General features: G+C 36.9%; 1 protein-coding gene across 1 annotated transcript; it reads right to left on the bottom strand.

The window, feature by feature from the left end:
• Window positions 1–13,865: 13,865 nt before the first annotated feature.
• Window positions 13,866–14,222, bottom strand: LOC143592818 (putative mitochondrial protein AtMg00820). The gene has a single exon (XM_077072637.1). It carries the CDS (start codon window positions 14,220–14,222, stop codon window positions 13,866–13,868), a length of 357 nt encoding a protein of 118 aa, XP_076928752.1.
• Between the last annotated feature and the right edge of the window lie 8,291 nt (window positions 14,223–22,513).

Genomic DNA, 22,513 nt, shown 5'->3' with positions numbered 1-22,513 from the left:
CTCACCGAGATTTTTGCTATAGACTAACACCTCTTTCAATTTGGCTTTTCTTTATGTTTATATCACATACTTTACTCTAATAACTTGTTTAAGACCTATCAATGCACCAATGCAATTAAGCACTCAGTCTTTTAAGCTTATTTCTTGCTGGATTTGGGGTCAATCAATCAATGTACTATCATTTTCTCTTTTTGCTTCAAAAACTCAAAATTTTGAGGAGCATAGAACAAAAATGCATTTAATCGCCCTGGTCACTTTCAGTCCATAGATTAATGGCTATCCTATTAATCTACAAGTAGCTAACAGGACCAATACATGCAAGCATGCTCCACAAATAACTGACATAGTTTTTAGTGGAAAATTAAGTAACAACGCATAACAAACGCCCCAAATACTTTTCATTGTTAGGTAAATGGCTATCCCGAATATTTACACAAAATTATTAGGACCAAACATATATAAGTATATGTCCTTCAAATCGAAGTAATTGACATAATTTTCAGCGAACATAAACAAAAATCTTTTTGGTTTTTCTCTTTACATACTTAAAACACAATCTTTTTGCCTTTTTCGGATTTTTCTGTACAAACAAGAAATTCACAATCTTTTTGTATATTCAGATTTTCTAATGTTTTTGAATTTTTGATTTTTTTTTAAAAAATTTAAACAATATTAAAGACATGAAATCATACTATTTTTAATTTTTAAATTTTCTTAATGTTTTTGGGTTTAATCTATAGAAACGAAAAGCACAATCTTTTTGTATTTTCTACTTTCACCCCCTAAAATCCAAAACCAAAATAAAATTTAAAGGAATAAATAAACTTGAAAATAAAGATTGTTAACCTAGTTTCAGGATATCAGCAAGGGTTTTTAAGCCATTTAAACCAAGCAAAAATTGAAAACGCGTTTTGTCAAATGCTTTGGTAAATAAATCAGTTTTTTGAAAATCGGTATGTACTTTCTCAAGGTCAATTAATTTGTTTTCAAAGCAATCCCGTATGAAATGATATCGAATTTCGATATGTTTCGTTTTGGAGTGTTGTACGGGATTCTCGGTGATGCTAATGGCAGTAAAATTATCAATTAAAATGGGAGTAGTAAGAAACTTCAAACCGTAGTCGCGAAGATGTTGTATCCACAAAACCTGGGAACAACAAATCGAGGCTGCAACATACTCAGCTTCAGCGGTTGAAGTGGAGACCGTTGTCCGCTTCTTACACTGCTAGGAAAAAAGACGGCTTCCTAAAAATTGACATCCTGCGGTGGTAGACTTGAAATTAATCTTGCATCCTCCGTAGTCTGAGTCAGAATAAGCGGTAAGATCAAAAGTATCGTCCTTGGGGTACCATAACCCGGTGTCTGGATTGCCCCTCAGATATTGAAGAATACACTTGACCGCTGCTAGGTGAGTCACTCGGGGACTAGCTTGGTACCTAGCACATAAACAAACAACAAACATTATGTTGGGTCGAGAAGCAGTAAGATACATTAGATAACCAATCATAGCTCGATAGAGGGTCGGATCGACGGTATCCTCCAATTCATGCGGTGATATATTATGACCCACGAGTAGAGGAGCAGAAGGGGTTTTTCTGGCTGTAATCTTGAATCGGCTCAAGACGTCGTTCACATATTTAGTCTGGTGAATGAAGATTCCTTTCGCAGACTGATGAACCTGCAACCCTAAAAAGAAGTTCATCTCTCCCATCGAACTCATATCAAACTTGGTTTGCATTGACTTCTCAAATTCCTTACACAATGTATCGTTTGTTGACCTAAAGATAATGTCATCGACATAAATCTGAACAAGGAGAAGAGCATCACCAATGTTTTTGTAAAATAAAATGTAGTCAACAGTTCCACGTTTGAATCCATTATCCGTCAAATGGTCGGCGAGTGTGCCATACCAAGCTCTCGGGGCTTGATGTAGACCATATAATGCCTTGTTTAAACGGTAAACACGGTCAGGATAGTCAGGATCTTCAAAACCTGGAGGCTGTAACACAAACACTTCCTCGTGTAATTCACCATTGAGAAAAGCACTTTTAACATCCATTTGATAGACTTTTATGTTCTTGTAAGCTGCATAGGCCAGAAAGATTCAGTGTAGTCAATACCCTCTTGCTGATGGAAACCTTGCACCACTAATCGTGCCTTGTTTCTCACGATCACTCCACAATCCTCTTTTTTACATTTAAATACCCACTTAGTCAGAATCGGCTTCTTGACTCTAGCAGGTTTATCAATAAGATCTCAAACACCCAAACGTGCAAATTGTTGTAATTATTCTTGCATGGCTTCTACCCAAGAAGGATCTTGAAGTGCCATACGAGGATTCGTTGGCTCAACTTGGGATAGAAAGCAAGTGAATTTAGCAAGATTTACAATTCCAGATGAATGCAAATCTGCATAAGCACAGAATACATTACTTTCACTTGACGGAGCAACTTGATGACGTGTTTGAACCACCATATCAAGATCTCCAATAATGTTTTCTTTTGGATGATAATTATGAATCCTAAGAGTAGGATTCTCAGGAACCTCAACATTTTCAAATAAACTAGTGTAATGTTCTGCCAGTTCGTGAGATGAAGCATCCCTATCAAGTACAATAACTTGATCAACAACTGGAATATCATCAGACGAAGTAGACACAACATCAAAGAGAACTGGAGAGTCATCATCAGGATCTTCAGTTGGAGCATTGATTGGAGCTTCAACATCATTAGAACTTGAAAATCTTGGAATTACCAGTTGTTCTTCGAAGTAAGCACGAACCAAGTCTTCATCTGGTTGATCAGTTGTAGGAGTAAATGAGTTAGATAAGCCATCATAGTCAAACATCCAGTCGGGACCTTTCCCTTGAGGAGGTGTGGTGTACTTTTGACAATCCACATGATACCATTCCTCAACACAACCATACGTGAAGTTAAATACCCGTTTCTTAGGAGAAGCATACTCTAAGAAATACCCTTCAATGGATTTTTCATCAAATTTACCCACATCCTTCTTCAACATCATACAAGGGCACCCAAATGGTTCAAAGTACTTTAAATTAGGCTTACGATTATTCAACAACTCATAACTCGTCTTCTTGAGTCTCTTAATAGTTAGAACTCGATTAAGTTTATAACAAGCAGTATTCACCGCCTCTTTCCATAATTGGACATGAAGCTTTGAATCAGCAAGCATAGTTCAAGCAGCTTCAATCAACGTTTTATTTTTTCGCTCAGCTACACCGTTTTGTTGTGGTACGTATGGGGCACTGCATTCTCAATGAATTTCCTTTTGTAAACAAAAGAAATCCAATACAATATTTTTAAATTCAGTACCATTGTCACTTTGAATTCTCCTCACTTTTTGTTTGTATAATGATTCGATCTTAGTGATTAAATTCTGAACAAGAACAGGTGTTTGATCTTTCGAACTCATAAATAAGACCCATGAGTATCTTGAATAATCATCAGTAACTACCAAACAATACCAATCTCCAGAGATACTAGCACGATTCACTGGACCAAAAAGATCCATATGAAGTCGCTCAAGAGGAGTATCAATGGAATTCAATAACTTAGAAGGATGCGACTTTTTCTTTTGTTTGCCCTTTTTGTAAGCAATACAGTGGTCGAATAACTTAAAATTCTTCAAAGACACACCTTCAACAAGGTCATTTGCCATTAGATAGTTCATCTTACGAACATGAATGTGACCCATTCTACGATGCCATAGAATAGAATCTTTCTCAGTTGCCTTCGAGACAAAACATGTTTCGATAGATGTTGATACTTTAGAACTCATATTTAAGACATAAATATCATTCGATCGAGGTGATATCATGACAACCATGTCCTCGGGAATCACATATCCTGGTTTCAGAATCAAACATTCTTTATCAGTAAATACGGTAGTGAACTTTTAGTCACAGATCTGAGAAACGCTCAATAAGTTATGGTCTACCTTGTCACAGTAGTTGACTTTTTCAAAAGTAATATGCCCATTCGAAACATCACCTCTTGTGTAATCATACCCCCAGAATTCCTAGAAAACGCCACATAACCCCCTTGAATATTTCTCCCATTTGGTAAGAGGTCGAGATTTCAAGTAATATGATTAGAACATCCACTATCCATAATCCAGTTTTCACCAGAAATGGTCTTGGATGAACCCTACACACAAAAGAAAACGATTAGTTCAAAAAAGCAGCCCAGGCCTCAGTCTTGGGCACCTTTTGATTTCCATGAGTAACATTAAACTTGGTTGAATTCAATTGTTGTTCAGCAACTTGCGAATAAGTTACTGGATTCTTAGACTTTCGTTTTAGATAAGCAGCTTGAACTACATTTGAGTTCATATTCTTGCATAATGGCTCTGTTGGAACAAACTTTGGTTTAACTTGTCCATAAGTTTCATTTACATGAATTATCTTTCGAGGATTCATGTTTGAGAACATGATGTGAGTCTCATCATCATACGAAACAGGTCGTTTCAAAATCTCCTTAATCAAAGGAACCGGTTTAGATTGGTCCTTGATAAATGGATGAAGATTCTGAGAACTCTTCTGTCCACAGTTTCTCACAACATGACTTCGTTGACCGCAAAGAAAGCAGCTTCGCATGTCCGCATGGTAGTTTTGATATTTAGCGGTAACATATGACACAGAAGGATGATGACTCATATTCTTGGTAAAACTCTTAGCTAAATCATCAGATGACCCCGATTTCTTTTTCAAATAAAAATCTAGGTTAGAACAGTTTGAAAAACTTTGCAAAGTATCGGTTCCAGTCGATTTTACAAATTGAACTTTCTTAGCATGTTTTAAAACTTGCTTAGCTTTAGTCAAGGGGTCAGATGAAACTGATGTTTTAGCTTGAGCATACTAACGTTCAAGATCTCGAATCTTGGAAGTTTCATTGTGAAACACACTCTCGATCAGTTCTGGTTTAATGATACTAATCGGGATGTCTTTCTGAGTGAACATCGTGTCAATCCCTTTTAACTTAAACACACGAGCAGTTGATGGCTTTGAGGCATTAGGATTTATAAAACGCAATAAATCCTCATCAGAAATTTTAGGCTTTTCTGATTTCTTAACCTTCACTGGTGTAACCTTAACATGATTTTCTTGTTTCACCTGAGTTGTGTATGAACCATACACAGCCTCCTCAAATTCATGAGGTTCACAAAGAATGTGGTTAGAACTTGGAATGTTCTTGTTCTTGTGTATTATTTCAAGTTTTAACACATCCTCAATTATGACTTTATCAACATTCTCAAGAAAGACTTTGTTGCTTTGAACATGAGGTTTTTGACTTGTAGATTGAACTTTAACAGTTTTAGGCTTTACTGGTTTTACTTGAAGTTGGGATTGTTGTTGTTGTTGAAGTTGTTGTTTCTGTTCTGATTCTGCTGATAATTTTGTTGGTATTGCATTTGGTTTCTAGGCTGTTGATTTTGAAACTGATTAGCTTGAAAGTTTCTGGGCTGGTTACACTCCCTAGAAAAATGTCCAGGTTGTTGGCTTTTTTTGAAATCACAGGTTCTTTAACAATTACATCCTCTTCTTTTCGAGCAACAGGATTTGGTTTATAATCACTAAGAAACGGTGGTGGAATTTCAACAAAACCTATTCCTTTCTTTGAATCTTTTTGCTTACCAGATACTTCAATTATGTCACTTAGCAAAAAGGAAGAGTTTCTAAATTTGACCAATTTGTTCTTTAACTCAAGAACCTCATTTTCAAGCTCGGTTATCTTTAATCTATGTTTCAAAATTTCTTGAAACTTTTGATCATTGATAGTCATTTTAAGAGATAACTCAGCTTTTAGATCATAATTACTTGTCGACAATGCTTCAATCTTTTCACGAGATCTCGTTTGAGATTCCAAAGATTGTCGATAAGTATCCTTTAGTGAAGCAATATCTTTCACTAAACAGTCATTGTGATTTTTCAAGAAATCTAACTTAGGCTTGTTTTTCTCACATTCAACGTAAGAAATAAAAGAACTAACCTCATTGATTTTAGCCATGCATGCAAAAGTAGTTGGAAGCTTTGCACATGAGTCATCAGATGCAGACTCAGAGTCATTGTCAGAAGATAGTTCGCTTCTACTTGCATCTTAAAAATTCCAGTAAATCCAAACATTGCCAGATTTTCTTGATTGTTATTGCACAACAACCTCTGTGACCAGTCATCCCCATCTAAGTTAGACAACATTGCTTGTGATCTAGAAGATGAAGGTTTAGTTCCAGAAGACTTTCCCGCATCATTTCCACTTTTACCAGATGAACTCTGATCTTGCTTTCTGAGACCAGTGTATTCCTTCTTTGGCTTATCACATTCTTTAGCAAAATGCCCAAATTCTTGACAATTATAGCATTTGACCTTTAATTTATCAAATCCAAATTTCTTGTTCAAAGATGGAAGATCTTTACCCGTTCTTTGCATAAACCTTTTCACTTTCCTGACTATCATAGCCATATTCCACTTCAAGTCCATCAGTTCCAAATCATCAGGATCAATTTGATCGTAGTCTTCATTAGTCAAATCGCTTGTTGCAATCTTACTACTAACCAAATTCTCATATGAAGTCATGAAAGCAGACAAGAAAGCAAAATTTTGTTCGGCTTCCCTCATGTTCACATTTGATTGGGAAGGGAATTGATTTGAGGATGATGAGTTTTCAGATCTACCAGAAATACCAGATGACCCAGCATTTCCAGCTGTGTAGAAGCAAGCACGTGGATCACTATAGATAGTTGCAGCATTATCACTTGCATGTTGTGTAAGAAATCCAGTGATAGGAGAAATGGCTGAACTCAATGGCTTACTTCCACCATAAAATGCAGGATCTTGATTATCTTTTGAAGCTTCTGACATTTCAGATCGTATTCTCGTGCTTCAGTCTTTTGCATGAATTCAGATGCTGTCAGATCTTCATTGTTAAAGTAATTATTTTCTTTCAAAACCATCAAGAAAGTCGAGTAAGAACTCGACAAAGTACTTTTAATGGTGTCAATCTTATCAACTTCAGATGTTTCCAACTTCATCTTATCCATCTCAGCTATCAAGTGATTAAACATTGTTGTCATTTCTTCAACAGTCTCTCCCTTAAGCAAATTAAAGTTTCTAAACTGAAACTTAAGAATAACCTTTTTACTTTCAGCGGTATTACCCCTACTTCTCATACGAATATGTTGGAACAATGAAGCACATATCTTTATGCTACCAACCTGGTGAAAGATGTTTTCGGGTAAAGCCATTGTGAGAGTAGAATAAGATTTTGTTTCAATCTTCAACGCTTTCTTTTCTTCTTGAGAATACTAAGAGATAGCCTTAGGTGTAAACCCAATAGTTTCATCTCCAAGAATTGGAACGGTGTAAACCTCATCCAAGCAATACGAACAATCAGGATAAACTGACCCTAGATGAGCACGGAAACGGGGTTCCCATTTAGCAAAATTGCTAAATTTCATTAAACGTGGACATTTTGAATGAGAACCAATCTCAGTATCCAGTTGCAAAATTTGTTGCATTAACATATTTTGGGAGGCTAATTCATACATACCAGCCATGTTTGCTAAATAATCAATTTTATCAAACTCCAAATGTTAAAATTGAAAATTATTGTAACGAACTGTGAACAGTAGAAGTAACGAACTGTGAACAGTAAAATTAACGAACTGTGAATAATAGGTAACGAATCACAACTTAACTAAGTTAATATTGTTCAGGTAACGAATTAGAACTGATGTTAACGAATCTGAAACAGTGACTTTGACGAATCTGAAATAGATTATAACGAATTGGTCCACGAATTAAGTAACGAAACAGGTTGTTTCCTTTAACGAATCACTAAGTGTAATCTTAGCGCCTCAAGTAACGAATTAGCTACAGTTGATAGCGAATCAACTAATTGTGAATCAGTTAGTTACAACGGTTGTAACAAACTTCTGACAACAATTTCCACCTGGCAAAAGTTGTTATAATAACAATTAACGAGGTGAAACACGTGTCACACGAATTAGTTTACACGAATTAAAATAAGTAACGAATTGGTTCACGAATCAGCTAATAACCATAACGAATTAGCCAGGAGTGTTAACGAATTTGCTAGAAAAGTTAACGAATTAGCTTGAATCTTCAAATCTTCAAACACATATTTACAGATTTCTGGAAACGTATGAACATTCAAACAAATACCAAATCTGTAATACACACTCGATACACAACCAAATCGCACAATCAACCTACCAAAACACTCGGAAACACATCGCGAATCGTTCGCATCATCCCGTAACTCAATTAACCATATAGCACAACCAATTTGACTAAAACTCTTACCCTGTTTTCGACCAAAACCAAACCAAACCAACTCAATCCAAACAAATCCAAAATCCAATTCCTTACCACCAAAACTTACCAATACCTTACCAATATCAAATCCAATTCACTCAAACCATATCCAATTCCGAATCACACTCAATTTGATCTAAATTCAACTCGGAGATAAACTTAACACAAAATTACCAATAAACAATCTAATAATATCAATTAACACCCAAATCAAGAGTAAACGAGCACCGAAAACTCTGATACCACTTGTTTGAACACGTTAAGCCAATACACCGATCTCAGATCTGATATATATATATATATATATATATATATAATTAACCCTTAATATGGATCTAGTTCATAATTACGCTTGATTGTATGTTATACGTTATATTAATTGTATTTATGTGTATAATATTAGTATTGAAGCTTTGAGAGAGTAATTCGGCTGAGGTTTGTTAAAGTTAACTCAAAACTTAAATAAACAGAGGTTAACACCTCTATAAATAGAATATGGATCTAGTTCGTTACACAACCCGTAACGAACTAGCTTCCACTTCGTTACATACATTAAATAAGATAAACTTAACGAATCATCCCCTGATTCCTTAAACATCCTTAACGAATCAGGAGGAAACTTAACTTAAATCTAGTTCGTTAAACATCCTTAACGAACTAGACTCTAATCTTAACGAATTACAATAATAACTTAATATTTATTACATAAATAAAACCAAAGATACATTAACGATAGATACAACGACTCGAGACGTTAAACTGTGTACTAACATCTTTCTTTCTCCTTTTTCTTGGAATGAGATTGGTGGCTGGTTCTTTAGGAATATCTTCTTCTTTTGTCGCAGTGACTGACTAAGGAGGTTTCAATGCAGTCGACTGGAGCTGATCTATAACATTTCAAAGTCTTTCGGCTGATCAACAGTAGTTACAGTCTATTCTTCTTGGTGTTCAGTCTCCATGTGTTGTGATGGAGAACTATTTGGCTCATCATCATCAGAAATAGTCTCATACGATGCAGTGAACCTCTGAGCAGGTGTCACATGCTCATCAGCAATCGAGGCACTCACACTGGCATGAGCAGCCTCATTTTCAGCAAACCTTCCAAACTTGACAAGTTTGTGAAGACCTTTGTATACTAATTTCTCCCCCTTTAGTGATTGCTTCATTAACCCAAATGTGTTGGGACCATAGCCTTTAAATCGAGCATTTCTACAGATTTGACAAGATCAGGGTAGTGTGATTCAAATATCATCTGCAGAAACCTCGGGTACATCATAAAAATCTCTTTCTTCTTCCCCTTGAGGTTGCTAATCATCTCATCGAACACATACTTGGTGTAGCTGTAATTCCAGTCCATGATCAAAGCAACCACAACCGACATCTGAAAGTGGCTGATCTCTTCTGAACCCCCTTTCCGTCACGAGACACACGTGAAGAACGTGTGAATCAAGAACCTCTAGTGAGGATGAAAAAGTTTCTTGATGGCTGGAGGGTAGGATCCTTCATATCCCATCCTTAAAGCGACTTCAGCAACAACATTAGTGGGGTATTCAGTTGGGTTGATCACCGAACAGTAGAACCAAACACGAATAATAGCCTCTAAAATGACAACAGGCTTCTTTTGAATCTTTGAATCAATTGTTACAGCTCCCCCAGCACCCCGTTGGTTAATGGAAGCGTTGTTCCAGAACTCCGTCATCATCTTTTTGCAAATAACAAGAGTTTCTCGTATAGCATGAGAAATCATGCACATGTTGAGCCCCACTATCATGGACTTGAATTCTTTGTGTACAAGAAGTGGATCATTTAAGCATCCAGAAATATTGTGAGTATCTACAAACTTCAATGGTGCTTGATCACCCATGACTGCAACAAACGAATCAAGTTAATTGTGTATTCACTTAATTGCACAATCACTCAGTATTATAAAGATAAATGACAATTTGGCTAAAGAACAGGGACCAAGAATGCAAATTTAGATAATATTGGTCACTAATTTTAAATTAATGTCAATTTTAATATAAAATAATATGTTTTCGGTCCAAAATTGAGTTTTCTGTCCATAAACTTGGTTTTCGGTCCATTATCTGAATTCTCTGTCTAACAGAGTTCAAGATAAGTCCAATATCATTGAGAACATGAGTTCTCTATCAACCAGAGCTAGTACTCAGTCAAAATTTGACCTAGAACCCTTGATATTTCAAAGAATATGAGTAGTTCTCTGTTTGACCAATGATTTTCGGTCAAATAACCTCGAGAACCCTAGATCCCGAGATCTATGAGGATATCGGCTCAGAAACTATTAAAAAACCATTGGGTTACATCTTGAAATACGTGTTATCTTCCCCAAACCACTAAGAACTACATTGACGAGGAACCTACAACATCTAAGTTTTATAATACAACGGAAGACACAATAATCAATTTTCCACATCACAATCATACATAGCAGTTTTTTATCACAATCAGGTGTCTTAGATAAAACATCCACTTAAGCTAACAATTCTTATGAATTCCAGATGATGTTTAACATTAACTCAAGAACCTTTGTCAAGGTTTCAAATACCTTTTAATATCAACGATGTGAAGAGACTAAAATGGTTTTGATGATAAGAAAGGTGAAAAAGTCAGAAACTTAGGCTTTTCGGCTAGAGAGAAATTAGAAAATTTGAGATTCAAGTTGATGAAACCAATAATGCAGATTTTCTGCCTTTTAAACTTCAAAACATTAAGTTAGGGCTGAAAACCCTGGTGGGCCGAAAACGATTGATGAACATTGGCCAGTCCGTCAAATTCATATTACATTCATTCAAACTTTAATGGGCCACAAAGACATGAGCTGAGAACAATTTTCAAACCCAAACATGGGCTTGATCCATGGTTTTAAAACCGATCTTTTATAGGTATCATTTTGACAACAGTAATTAAGAGGTAAAAATAAAATTAATAACGAAAATGTTAAGAAAAATAATTAAAATAACATAAAAGAATTAAACACTCGGTTTTCTAGAAATATAGCAAATTTTTTGGGATCAGATTTCAGTTTAGACAAACACGCAACCTCTTAAGATAAGATCCAAACATGGAATCATATTGCTTAAGATGCTTTCACAATGATTCATTTTCAGCATTATTAATACATAGAGAAACAAGTTGATAGGAGGTATTAAGATACTTAGCATGATTTTCATTGCGTCAGTGATACGAGTTATGTTCAATTATGCATAAATCTTAGATGGACATCACTTATGGACCTGTGATGCCTCCTATCTTTTCTCAAAGCTTATTTAGCTTTCCCCAGATCACCCAATTTGACTCCAATCCCCTAGTGCTTGATCAAAATAATTTCTTTATACAAACAAAATTTTAAGCTTCAAGGTTGAACGTTGGACTTACATGCCATCCGGACTTACAAGCCTTTCATTCAGGATGTTCAGAACTTATTTGAATGCCCCACCCTTGTAGTTCTAGTTTGACCCTTTAAGCCTTTTGAAAAACGGATTTTAATAACACAATAGTATATAATTTTTTTTATTATATATATAACTTAGAGACATAATATTTTTGATGATCAAGACACTAACGGGCTCGTGTATGATTGGGTAATTGCTTTTCTGCCTATCATTCGGAGAGATGCATTTGGAAATATGCACACATCTTCAAAATGACTCTTCACAGTAAGTTTAGCAGATTTAGTGTATATCACTTCAACTTTTACGCATTATGGAAAGCTACCATACAAATCAATGACCGTTCAAAAGCCTTTTTAGCTTAGTAACTTCACATGTTAGGCACACATAAACAATTTATCTATCATTTTCCAAAGGTTGGATCAAATTTCCATTTGAAATTATTTTGAGCTTCTATAAAGCTTTTAACTGAATAATCATATCACTTCCTAGAATAGTCACAGAAGAAATTTTTTCAATTTAGTCGCCCCAGTCACTTTCGGTTTTAAGGTATATGGATATCCCGTATTTCTACAAGTAGATAACAGGACCAAACACATATGAAAAATACATGTCCCTCGAACTTTGAGCAACCAACATAATTTTAAGCGAAGGAATTAAAACAAAACACACCACAATCGCCCCAGTTGCTTTCAGTCTTTAGGTGAATAGCTCTCCTGTATATCTATAAATAGATGACAGGGCCAAACATATACAAGTATATGTCCTTCAAACTTGAGCAACCGACGTAACTTTAAGCGAATGTGTAAATTTTTTTATAATAATAAAACACACATACACTCTTTTTGATTTTTTTTAATCCCCCCCCCCCATCCCCACACTAAATTTGTGCAAAAATTTTAAAGAGAAGGAAAACATTTATGTACAAGTTTAACCTAAAAAAAACTCAATCATCGAAACGAAGCACTTTAAGAAACCTCACAAGCACATTAAATCTGGCTGTTCCGACCAGTTTTTAAATAAGTCCGCCACATTATTATCAGTGTGAACTTGTTCAAGATGAATCAATTTACGGTCGTAACAGTCACGAATGAAATTAAATTTGATGTCAATGTGCTTGGTTTTTGAATGCTGAAAAGGATTTCTAACAATAGCAATAACATCATCATTATCACAAAAGATTGGGGTGTCAAGAAATTCCAAACCGTAATCCAGCAATTGATGTTGCATCCAGATAACCTGTGAACAACAGGTTAACGCAGCCACATACTCAGCCTCGGTAGTGGACGTAGACACCGATTGTTGTTTCTTGCACTGCCATGAAATGAGTCGATCACCCAAGAATTGACATTCAACAGACGTAGATTTCCTGTCAATATCATCTCCACCAAAATATCTATAAGAAAATGCATATAAATCAAAATCTAAGTTGTTGGGATACCAAAGACCCAACATCGGTTGCCCTTTCAAATATCTAAAAATACGTTTAACATCAACTAAATGAGAGAGTTTAGGATTAGCTTGGAAACGGGCGCATTGACAGACTGCAAACATGATGTCAGGGCGACTGGCGGTGAGATACATCATAGATCCGATCATCGACGGATAAAAAGTTTGATTTACGGAATTCACTTCAGGATCAGAAGAAAGGGGAGGTCTTTAAGCCGTAGGAGTTGTCGCGCTCTTAGAATCTTGAAATTCAAACTTTTCAAGCATGTCTTCGACATATTTTCCTTGATGTAGCAAAATTCCCGTAGAACTCTGACGAACTTGTAATCCCAAAAACGTTGTCATCTCCCCCTATGAACTCATTTCAAATATTTTCTTCATCACTTATTCAAATTCAGAACATAGTGCTGAATTGGTAGACTCGAAGATGATGCCATCCACATAATCTGAACAAGGATTAAATCTTTCCCAACAGTTTTAAGGAACAATGTTTGATCAATGGTTCCTCTCTTGTAGCCATGCCCTAGTAGGTGCGCCGTCAAAGTTGCATACCACGCCCGGGGCACTTGGTGAAGACCGTACAGGGCTTTATCTAACTTGTACACACGATTTGGATGCTTTGAATCAACAAAACCTGGTGGCTGATCCTCTTAAATCTCTTCCTTGACTTCTCCATACAAAAACGCTGTATTGACATTCATCTGATAAACCGTGAATCCCATGTAGGAAGCATATTCTAGAAGAATCCGAATAGCCTCAAGTCGAGCCACAGGAGCATACACTTCAGTGTAGTCTAAGCCTTCAAGTTGATGAAAACCACGAACAACAATCCGTGCTTTGTTTCGAACAATCACTCTCGTATCATCCTGCTTGTTACGGAATACCCATCTAGTATCTAACGCTTTCTTTCTGACTGGAAATTCAACCAATCTACAAACCTTGAGTTTATCGAATTGATTCAGTTCCTCATGCATGGAATCCACCCATCTTGTTTCTTGTAACGCCATTTCAATTGACTTAGGCTCAATATGAGAAATGAAACAGGAAAATAAACAACTGTTGATGTGTCCTGTATGACTTCTGGTTGACACACCTGTTTCCAGAGGACCTACGATATTGTCAATTGGATGATCTCATTGAATTCTTATCGAACTTGATATATCTGAAATAGAACTGGTGGAGGGCAAATTAGTTGGATCTTCAAGAATTTCAGATAGTGGATTCTTCCATCCAGATGTTTCCGTACTGTGTGAGTATGAAGTACTGCCAATGCATTCATTTGGTATGACATCTGGGAATAGTGTACTTCCAAATATTTGACGAATCATACTCTCCCCATAAACTGATGGAGCATCGACTGTAGGTGTTGGTGAAGATACAGTTTTGGTAACATTTTATTGTTGACTAGCGGACAATGACTGAGTGGTATTCAATGATTATGAAGGATCAATACCCAACACTGGAGACATATGAGAGTCAACATGTATGTCTTCTTCTTCTTCTTCAACAAAATTTGAAGCACCGGCGGTCGAAATTTCTGAATCGACAACTGGAAATACATTAAAAGGCTTGAAAAGTTTAGTGTAATCAAATAACCAGTCCGGACCGACACGAGCATCAGTCTCTTCCTCTTCTAGCCAGCGCACGTCATAAGATTCCATTATCTGCTTCGTTGATTTGTTGTAAACTCTGTAGGCGGTACAACCAGCATATCCAACGAAATAACAGTCGTTAGCTTTGGCCCCAAATTTTGGAGTCGTTTCAAGATTCATCAGAGTACAAGGACACCCGAAAGCCTGAAAATGTGCAACCATGGGGTTGTGACCGTAAACAATCTCATAATCTGAGATTATTGATCAGCACTCGATTTTGGACATAACATGCCGTGTTAACAGCCTCTTCCCAGAAGAACAAAGGCAGCTTTGAATCACACAACATAGTTCTTGGCGCCTCGATAAGGGTCTTGTTCCTTCTTCCAGCAATTCCATTCTGTTGCGGTGTCCAAGCTGAATTGTACTATCGAAGCACCCCTTTTCAGCAGAAAAATAATTTAGTGTTGAGTTCTTAAATTCCGTGTCGTTGTCACAACGAATACCCTTCAGCTTTAAGTTGAGTTGATTCTCCATGAGCACAATGAAGTGTTTTATCAATTCTGCAGTCTCACTCTTATTAGACAGAAAAACACCCAAGTGAAACGTGAGTGATTATCAGTAATAACTAGATAATAAGAGCTGCAAGAAAGACTCAAAATGTGAACTAGACCGAACAAATCTATATGCAGCAATTGAAAAACTGATGAAATGGTATTAACAAGTTTTGGCTTGTGAGATTTACGATTGTGTTTCACCAAAGCACATGCCACACATTCTTCAATAGTAACAAAATCTTTGACGTGTAAACCTCGCACCAAGTTGTTTTTAGCAAGACTATTTAGATTTTTAATGTTTGCATGACCAAGACGACGATGCCAAAGCATGGCGTTATATTCTGAAACTTTTGAAAACAGACAGGTGATTTCATCAGGAACATTTTTGTTCATGTCGATCACATAAGCATTGTATTTTCTCTATGATCGAACCAGAACCCAATCTTCTGGTATGATGATACCAGGTTATAAGATCAAACATTCTTTGTTAGTAAAATGAGTTGAAAAACCTTGATCACAAATCTGCGAAACACTAAGCAGACTGTGCTTCAACTCAGGAACAAAATTAACATTTTCAAAGTTGAGAACACCATTACTTACAGTACCCTTTTGTGTAATCTTCCCCTTTTCTGCTCCCGCAAAGAAAACATACCCACCGTTAAAGATTTGAATGTCGTGTAGTTGGGAGATGCCTCCTGTCATGTGCCTGGAACAAGATGATATTCCTCCATAGATGTTCCTGCACGATGTGCGAGATCAGTTAGGTTTTGGTACCCAGTCCATAGTAAAACTAGGTAAACCTAATTTATCCAAACTTGTCACGGGCTGCCATGACATGTCTTCCCTATTATCTAAGATGGAACTTGATAGTTTGATTTTCGGAGATTTAGGCAACCATTCATATCTTGTTTTAGAAGTTTTGTCATTCGTATGAATGGATGACTTAATCTCTGGTTTGTGAGTGGGAGACATAAATATCTTTGACTTATGACCTTGTTTTGGTCCAGAAACCGACTTAGTTATTAGGAGCAAAGCAAGGTTTCTATCATTATTTTGGAACGTGTTAGGCTTGGTATGATAAGAACTAAACCTGTCAGCCTTGTTTCTTTTCCAATCACCGTCAGAGGGATTTGCCTTATTATTCCTTGATTCCTTTTGAGGGGTATTTTGAGGCATATATCTCTGATAATATCCATAATATGGGACATATGGAAGGTGTGGATAGTTTCTAGCATTATAACCAAGAATGCCACAATTAAAACATGTTTGACGTTTTATGTAGAATTCATTGTGGTCTACTCCTGGTCTGGACCTGTTGTGTGAGCTAATTTACTTTACCCGACGTTTACCACCTAACTTATTACTAGATTTATCACCATTTTGACCATCTGAACTTCCTTCTTTGACAAATTTAGGTGATGAGTATTTATTAGAACCCTTATTTTTATCACATTTATTAAAAAAAACACCACCAGATTTCAAAGGTATAGAGGAATCAATCAAACAATTTTCTTTGCTCTTAAATACAGAGCCCACATAAACTGTTGTAGTCACAGAATTCAAAGCAGGTAAATTTGAAGAAATATAAGAATTAATGTCTTTATTATTCAAAACAAACAAATCATCATCCTCATCAGTCCAATCCTCAATAATTACTTCATCTGCACGTGAAGTAAACACATTAGTATCATTCACCCCTGAGGTTGATTCAGTAGCTTTTACTGAACCAGGGGCACTTTTGCAATTTTATGCTGATTTACCATACTGCATGGCTTTGACCTTTTCTTCCTGCTCCTTGGTGAGAGGAAGACCAGTGTAGTTTTCATTGTATGGAGGGGGTACGACACTGTACCCTATACCCTCACCTGAGTTTTCTTTCCACCATAACTGATTTTCAATCATGGAGTTAACAACAATACTGGAGTCATCAAATTTCTTAAAGTCTAATTCAGCTCTTTCAAATTTTTTATTTAAATTTATGATCTCTAACTTAGAGGCTTCCAGTTCAAAAATTAATTTAGTAATTTTCTGTTTGGCATCTAAGTGATGACAACATTTTATGCTAAAATCATATTGAAGTTTAGAGAAAATTCCTTTTCTATGCCTCAATTTTATCTTTGAAAGATTTCTCAGTTTTCTTAAGAGTAAAAATTTCAGATCTTATTCCTTCAATTTCTCTAAGCAATTACTATTGTGGGATTTGTATAAATCTAGTCTATTAATACACAAGATTTGGAAGGAGTGAAGGCCATGAATGAAAATTGAAGTTCCTTCACCTTTTCCTCGAAAAAATTCTCTTCTTCAGTAACTTCAATTTGGGAAAAATTTGCAGTCTGATTATTGATGCTGAGAGCGGTCATATGATCATTCCAAGAGAATTGTTGAGCTACCAAACCTCGCTCACCTTCACCCATACCTGCAACATTTTCTCCTCTAACATTTCCCACTAGGACTAGTGCCCTTTCTTTGTTTCCTTCCTTAGCTGGGTTAGTGCACTCACGAGCAACATGACCCAACCCGTGATAGTTGTAGCACCTTAGAGTATCTTTGTTGAATCCCTCCTTCTGATTAGCACATTCCAGTTGTTTCTGCTCGTTCTTTTTGTAAATTTCTTCGCATGAAAAACTGCCATGGCAATTTGCCAAAAGATATCCACATCCTCCACATCATTAGGATGGATTTGATCTAACTCAGCAGCTACAACTGGTTGAACCAGATAACCAGCAAGAAATGTGTTGTAGCAATTCATGAATCCTGCCATTAGGGCGATGTTTTCTTGAACCTTCTTTGAGATAGAAGGAATCTGATTTGGAGACTGACTGGAAGATACATCATATGGCAGGGACTTTGCAGCTGAAGCAGTTTGTTGAGCATGTTGAGGAAAGAACACAGGAGTTGGTTATGGTGGTGCCTGTGAGAATTGACCCTGAGCAGACTTAAACATAGAAAAGTTATTTTGGGATTGCGGAGTGTACTGCCGTTGAGAAGATTTAAACATTGAGAAGTTGTCTAGCGAGATGAGGGCATTGTTAGAAGAAACACTATAGCCGGCTGCATTGTAGGAGTTTGCATGATTTATAGCACGCTGCTTGTCATCCTTGTCACAAGCTTTGATGATTGTCATGACTTCTAACAGAGTTAACATATTTAGATCCTTCATCTTCTAAATCACTGCAACATTCATATCCTAGCTCTGTGGTAGGGAATTGACTAGTTTATTATTTGTCTCAGCAGTGGTCAGATTCATATTTGCAGATCTCATCTCAATTTCTAAAGATATAAATCTCTACAGTTGTGTTTCCAGTGACTCTCCCAGAACATGATTGAACATATTGAACTTCTGTCGTAAGAGATCTTGACGGCTTCTCCTCATGTCCTCATTACCCTCATACACCTCCATCAGGGCTTCCCACAATGCCTTAGCAGACTGTAATTCTCTAAATCCCAAGAAAATTTTGGCAGAAAGTGCCATGGTTAAAGTAGCAACAGCCTTGTCGCCCTCTTCAACCTTTTCAAAATATGCATCGTCATACAGTTCAACGGGCTTCACAGCCACTTCTTCAGAGTTTTCACGTTGATAAGTGATAGCTTGAGGACCTCGAATAATACTTCTACAAATTCTTGGCGTCTTTCATCTTCACATACTTTTCAAATCTAAACTTCCACTCGGCAAACCCCTCATGAGACAACAAACGGGGTACACGAGTAGCAGTTCCCATTATGGAATTCAGTTCTTGATGAAGTGAAACATTTGATGAGTTATTGGTTATTTGGTCCATTTTGAATAAAAGGTTAATGGTTTGGTCCATAATTCAAGTCCAACTAATATTTCAGTTATCTTAAATCCCAATAAGATTAGGCCTAGATGCACAGTGGTGACCGAGATCAGTGATCGTTGACCGAAAACACTATTAGTTAGCCGAGAACGCTATGGGTTGACCGAGAACTCTCAAGAGTCAATAACGATCAAATACTATCGAAAACACTTGAATTTGGCCGGGAACACACAAATTTCACTGAGAACCAAAATAATTCACTGAAAACAACCAGGATATGGCCAAAAACGATGAAGATTTCCCGAGAACTTCCAAAAATGCCAAACAAGCTTTGACCAGGTAACTTTGGTAACAAACCAAATCCCGAAATCTCTGGGATTTGAATTTCAAAAAATTTAAATCAGTCTTCAAACCAATAAAACCTCTACCCTTCTCCGACGATAGTATCACCGGAAAAACTACCACTGCGGCCCCAAAAACAACCAGAATAATATAATACTTGAATCTATGATATCACAACCGAGCTTAGAATAGGTCAATAGGCTCTAATACCAATTGTAAGTTCTTGGAACAGATCTTTCAATGTGATATCAGACTAACTTATGATTATGCGGAAACTAACACAAGGTGATTCAAGATTATATAAACAGACACAATAAGAACACAACAAATATGCTTCAAAACACACGTATATTAAACGTCAAGTACTTAAGCACAACTTGTTACACCAACACACAGATATATCTTTCTCTCTCTTATGAACGGCCAACCTATTGTAAACCTAGATACATTGTTTGTATAGGCACTACACATAAGCCCAAAACAACTCAAAAGCTCACCGAGAACCAAAAGATCTCGGTTTACAATATAAGCCCAATATCATGTACAAATCACACTAATACTAGCCCAACAAATATAGATACCATTAATAGACTCCCTCCGCCGACGAGTGTTAAATCTATTCATAGTTTTCTTGGTCATGCAGGTTTCTATAGGAGTTTCATTAAGGATTTTTCCCATATTACCCGCCCCATGACCCAATCGCTTAAGAAAGATGTTCATTTTGTTTTTGATGAAGCGCTCAAGTATTTGAAAGATAAACTCCTAAGTGCCCCCATTCTTGTCTCGCCCGATTGGAATTTACCCATTGAGATCATGTGGGATGCTAGCGACTACAAAATTAGAGTAGTTTTGGGGCAAAGAAGCGAAATAATTGCATCCAATTTATTATGCTAGCAAGACACTTAATGACACTCAATAGAACTACGCCACCACCGATAAGAACCACTTAGCAGTTTTGTTTGCATTTGATAAGTTCCGTTCCTATCTCATGCTCTAAAAAAAACCGTGTACACTGATCATGCCGTGTTGCGATTTCTCTTCTAAAATAAAGACGAAAAACCTGGTCTCATATGGTGGATTCTCCTTCCTTTCGAGTTTGACAGTTAGATTAATGATTAGAAAGGAACGGAGAATGTTGTGACATATCATCTTTTCTGTCTAGAAGACTCGAAGAGGGAGGATATTCATGAGGAGCCATAGGAGATACATTAGCTCATGAGTTGATTGTCTTTTGTGGACATGGAAAAGCAAGGTATGCCATGGTTCACCGATTTTGATAGTTATTTGGCTAATAGAGTTGTTTTGAAGGGGATGACTACTCAGCAGAAGAAGTTATTCTGGGATGTTCATAGGTATGTGTGGGATGATCCATTTTTTTAAGAGCGGTGATCGAATTCTTAGTAGGTGTATGATGAGAGAAGAAGGTTTAGAGATCCGTAGGCATGTTCATGAAGGTTTAACAGGAGGTCACCATTGTGCTCATGCCACTGCATAGAAAGTTTTTTACTATGATTTTTATTGGCCTATGATTGCGAAGGATACTCTAGGGTTTTCTAAGAGGTGCGATGCTTGCTAAGTACCGGTAATACTTCCTCCAAAAAAACGAGATGCCCAAAACCCAATCCAATCTCTTGAAATATTTGATGTTTCGGGCATTGATTTCATGGGACCATTTCCTAACTCTAATGGGAATCGGTACATACTTGTGGATATTACTATGTTTCTAAGTGGGTTGAAGCCCAATCATTACCCACTAACGATGCCCGAGTTGTCGTGAAGTTTTTAAAAGGTTGTTCACTTGTTTCGGTACATCATGAGCTATCATTAGTGACTGCGATACTTACTTTTGCAACGCCATCATGAAAAGGCGTTAGCATGCTACTGGGTCACTCATAGAATTTCCACCACGTACCAACCTCAAACGAACGGTCAAGTTGAAAATGCTAATAGAACCAGTGAAGAGGATTTTGGAGAAGACCGCGGGGACGAGTTGAAAGGATTAGTCAGATAAGTTAGATGATGGGTTGTGGGCATTCTGAACCGCATTTAAAACACCTTTAGGACCACACCCTTCATGTTTGTTTATGGTAAAAATTGTTATCTCCCCATGAATTCGGCAAATTTTCTCATCCCTGCAGCCAAGAATGTTCAACATCATGCTCTTTGGGCCTTGAAAACTTTTTAATTTAGACCTTACCCAAGTGGCAAGGGAGATATATTTTCAGATTTATGAGCTGGAAGAGCTTTGGGATGCGGCGTATACTTGGTCTTTGAACATTAAAGAGACAAAGATTTTGCATGACTAGAAGTTGTAGGGAGGTAAGGAGTTTAAAAATGGAGATAAGGTTTTGTTATTTAATTCCCGTTTGAAGTTGCTTGCAGGTAAGTTGAAGTCTAAGTGGACGGGTCTGTACTTGTTTAAAGAAGTTTTTCCATATGGTGTGGGTGAGTTAGAGAATCCGGAAGACGGAAATGTATGGAAGGTGGATGACCATCGTTTGAAGCACTATCTAGGAGGGCCGGTATATTCGATTGAGATGGAGGTAACTCCTATTGAACCATCAGCTGATACCACCTAATAGACTCTTCAGTGATAACTCAAGTGTAGAGTTTGTCTTTTTGTATTATTTTTATTTTAGTTTTGTCGGGTCACTAATATTATGTTTTTTGTAGTTTTGTATTTTGTGTCTTTGAGTCTTTTGCAAGAAAGCATCACCATCATGGACAAGGAATCATCGAGAACACAGAGTTCCAAGTAAGTCCCATAGTTAGGTTTGGTTTGCAAAATGTTTGGGGAGGCTTGTAAAATTTTGTTAAAATTTTCTAAGGCATTAAGGCTCAAAGTTTTCAAAACTTTCTGGAAAAATTCCCTCCTCGCTTCCCGTGGGAAGGGTAAGCTTCCCTGGCCGCGTGACACCTACTAAATCAACTAAACAACCGATCAAAATAAGCAAGTCGCGTCGCGCGACATGTTTGATGTACCTCACTGTGTTACACAACGTTTGCTAATCCGAACCAGCCCTAACAAGTAAGC

This window comes from Bidens hawaiensis, unplaced genomic scaffold (genome assembly GCF_021521415.1).
Source record: "Bidens hawaiensis isolate Kalapana, Puna unplaced genomic scaffold, B.hawaiensis_p1.1 tig00041264_1, whole genome shotgun sequence".
Classification (NCBI taxonomy): Eukaryota; Viridiplantae; Streptophyta; class Magnoliopsida; order Asterales; family Asteraceae; genus Bidens; species Bidens hawaiensis.
Note: the sequence above shows the minus strand (reverse complement) of the source record. Positions and strands in the feature narration are given on the sequence as shown.

What these genes read in the sequence shown, in the direction of transcription:
- LOC143592818 (XM_077072637.1), bottom strand. Translation starts at nt 14,222, where the DNA reads ATGGCGTTACAAGAAACAAGATGGGTGGATTCCATGCATGAGGAACTG.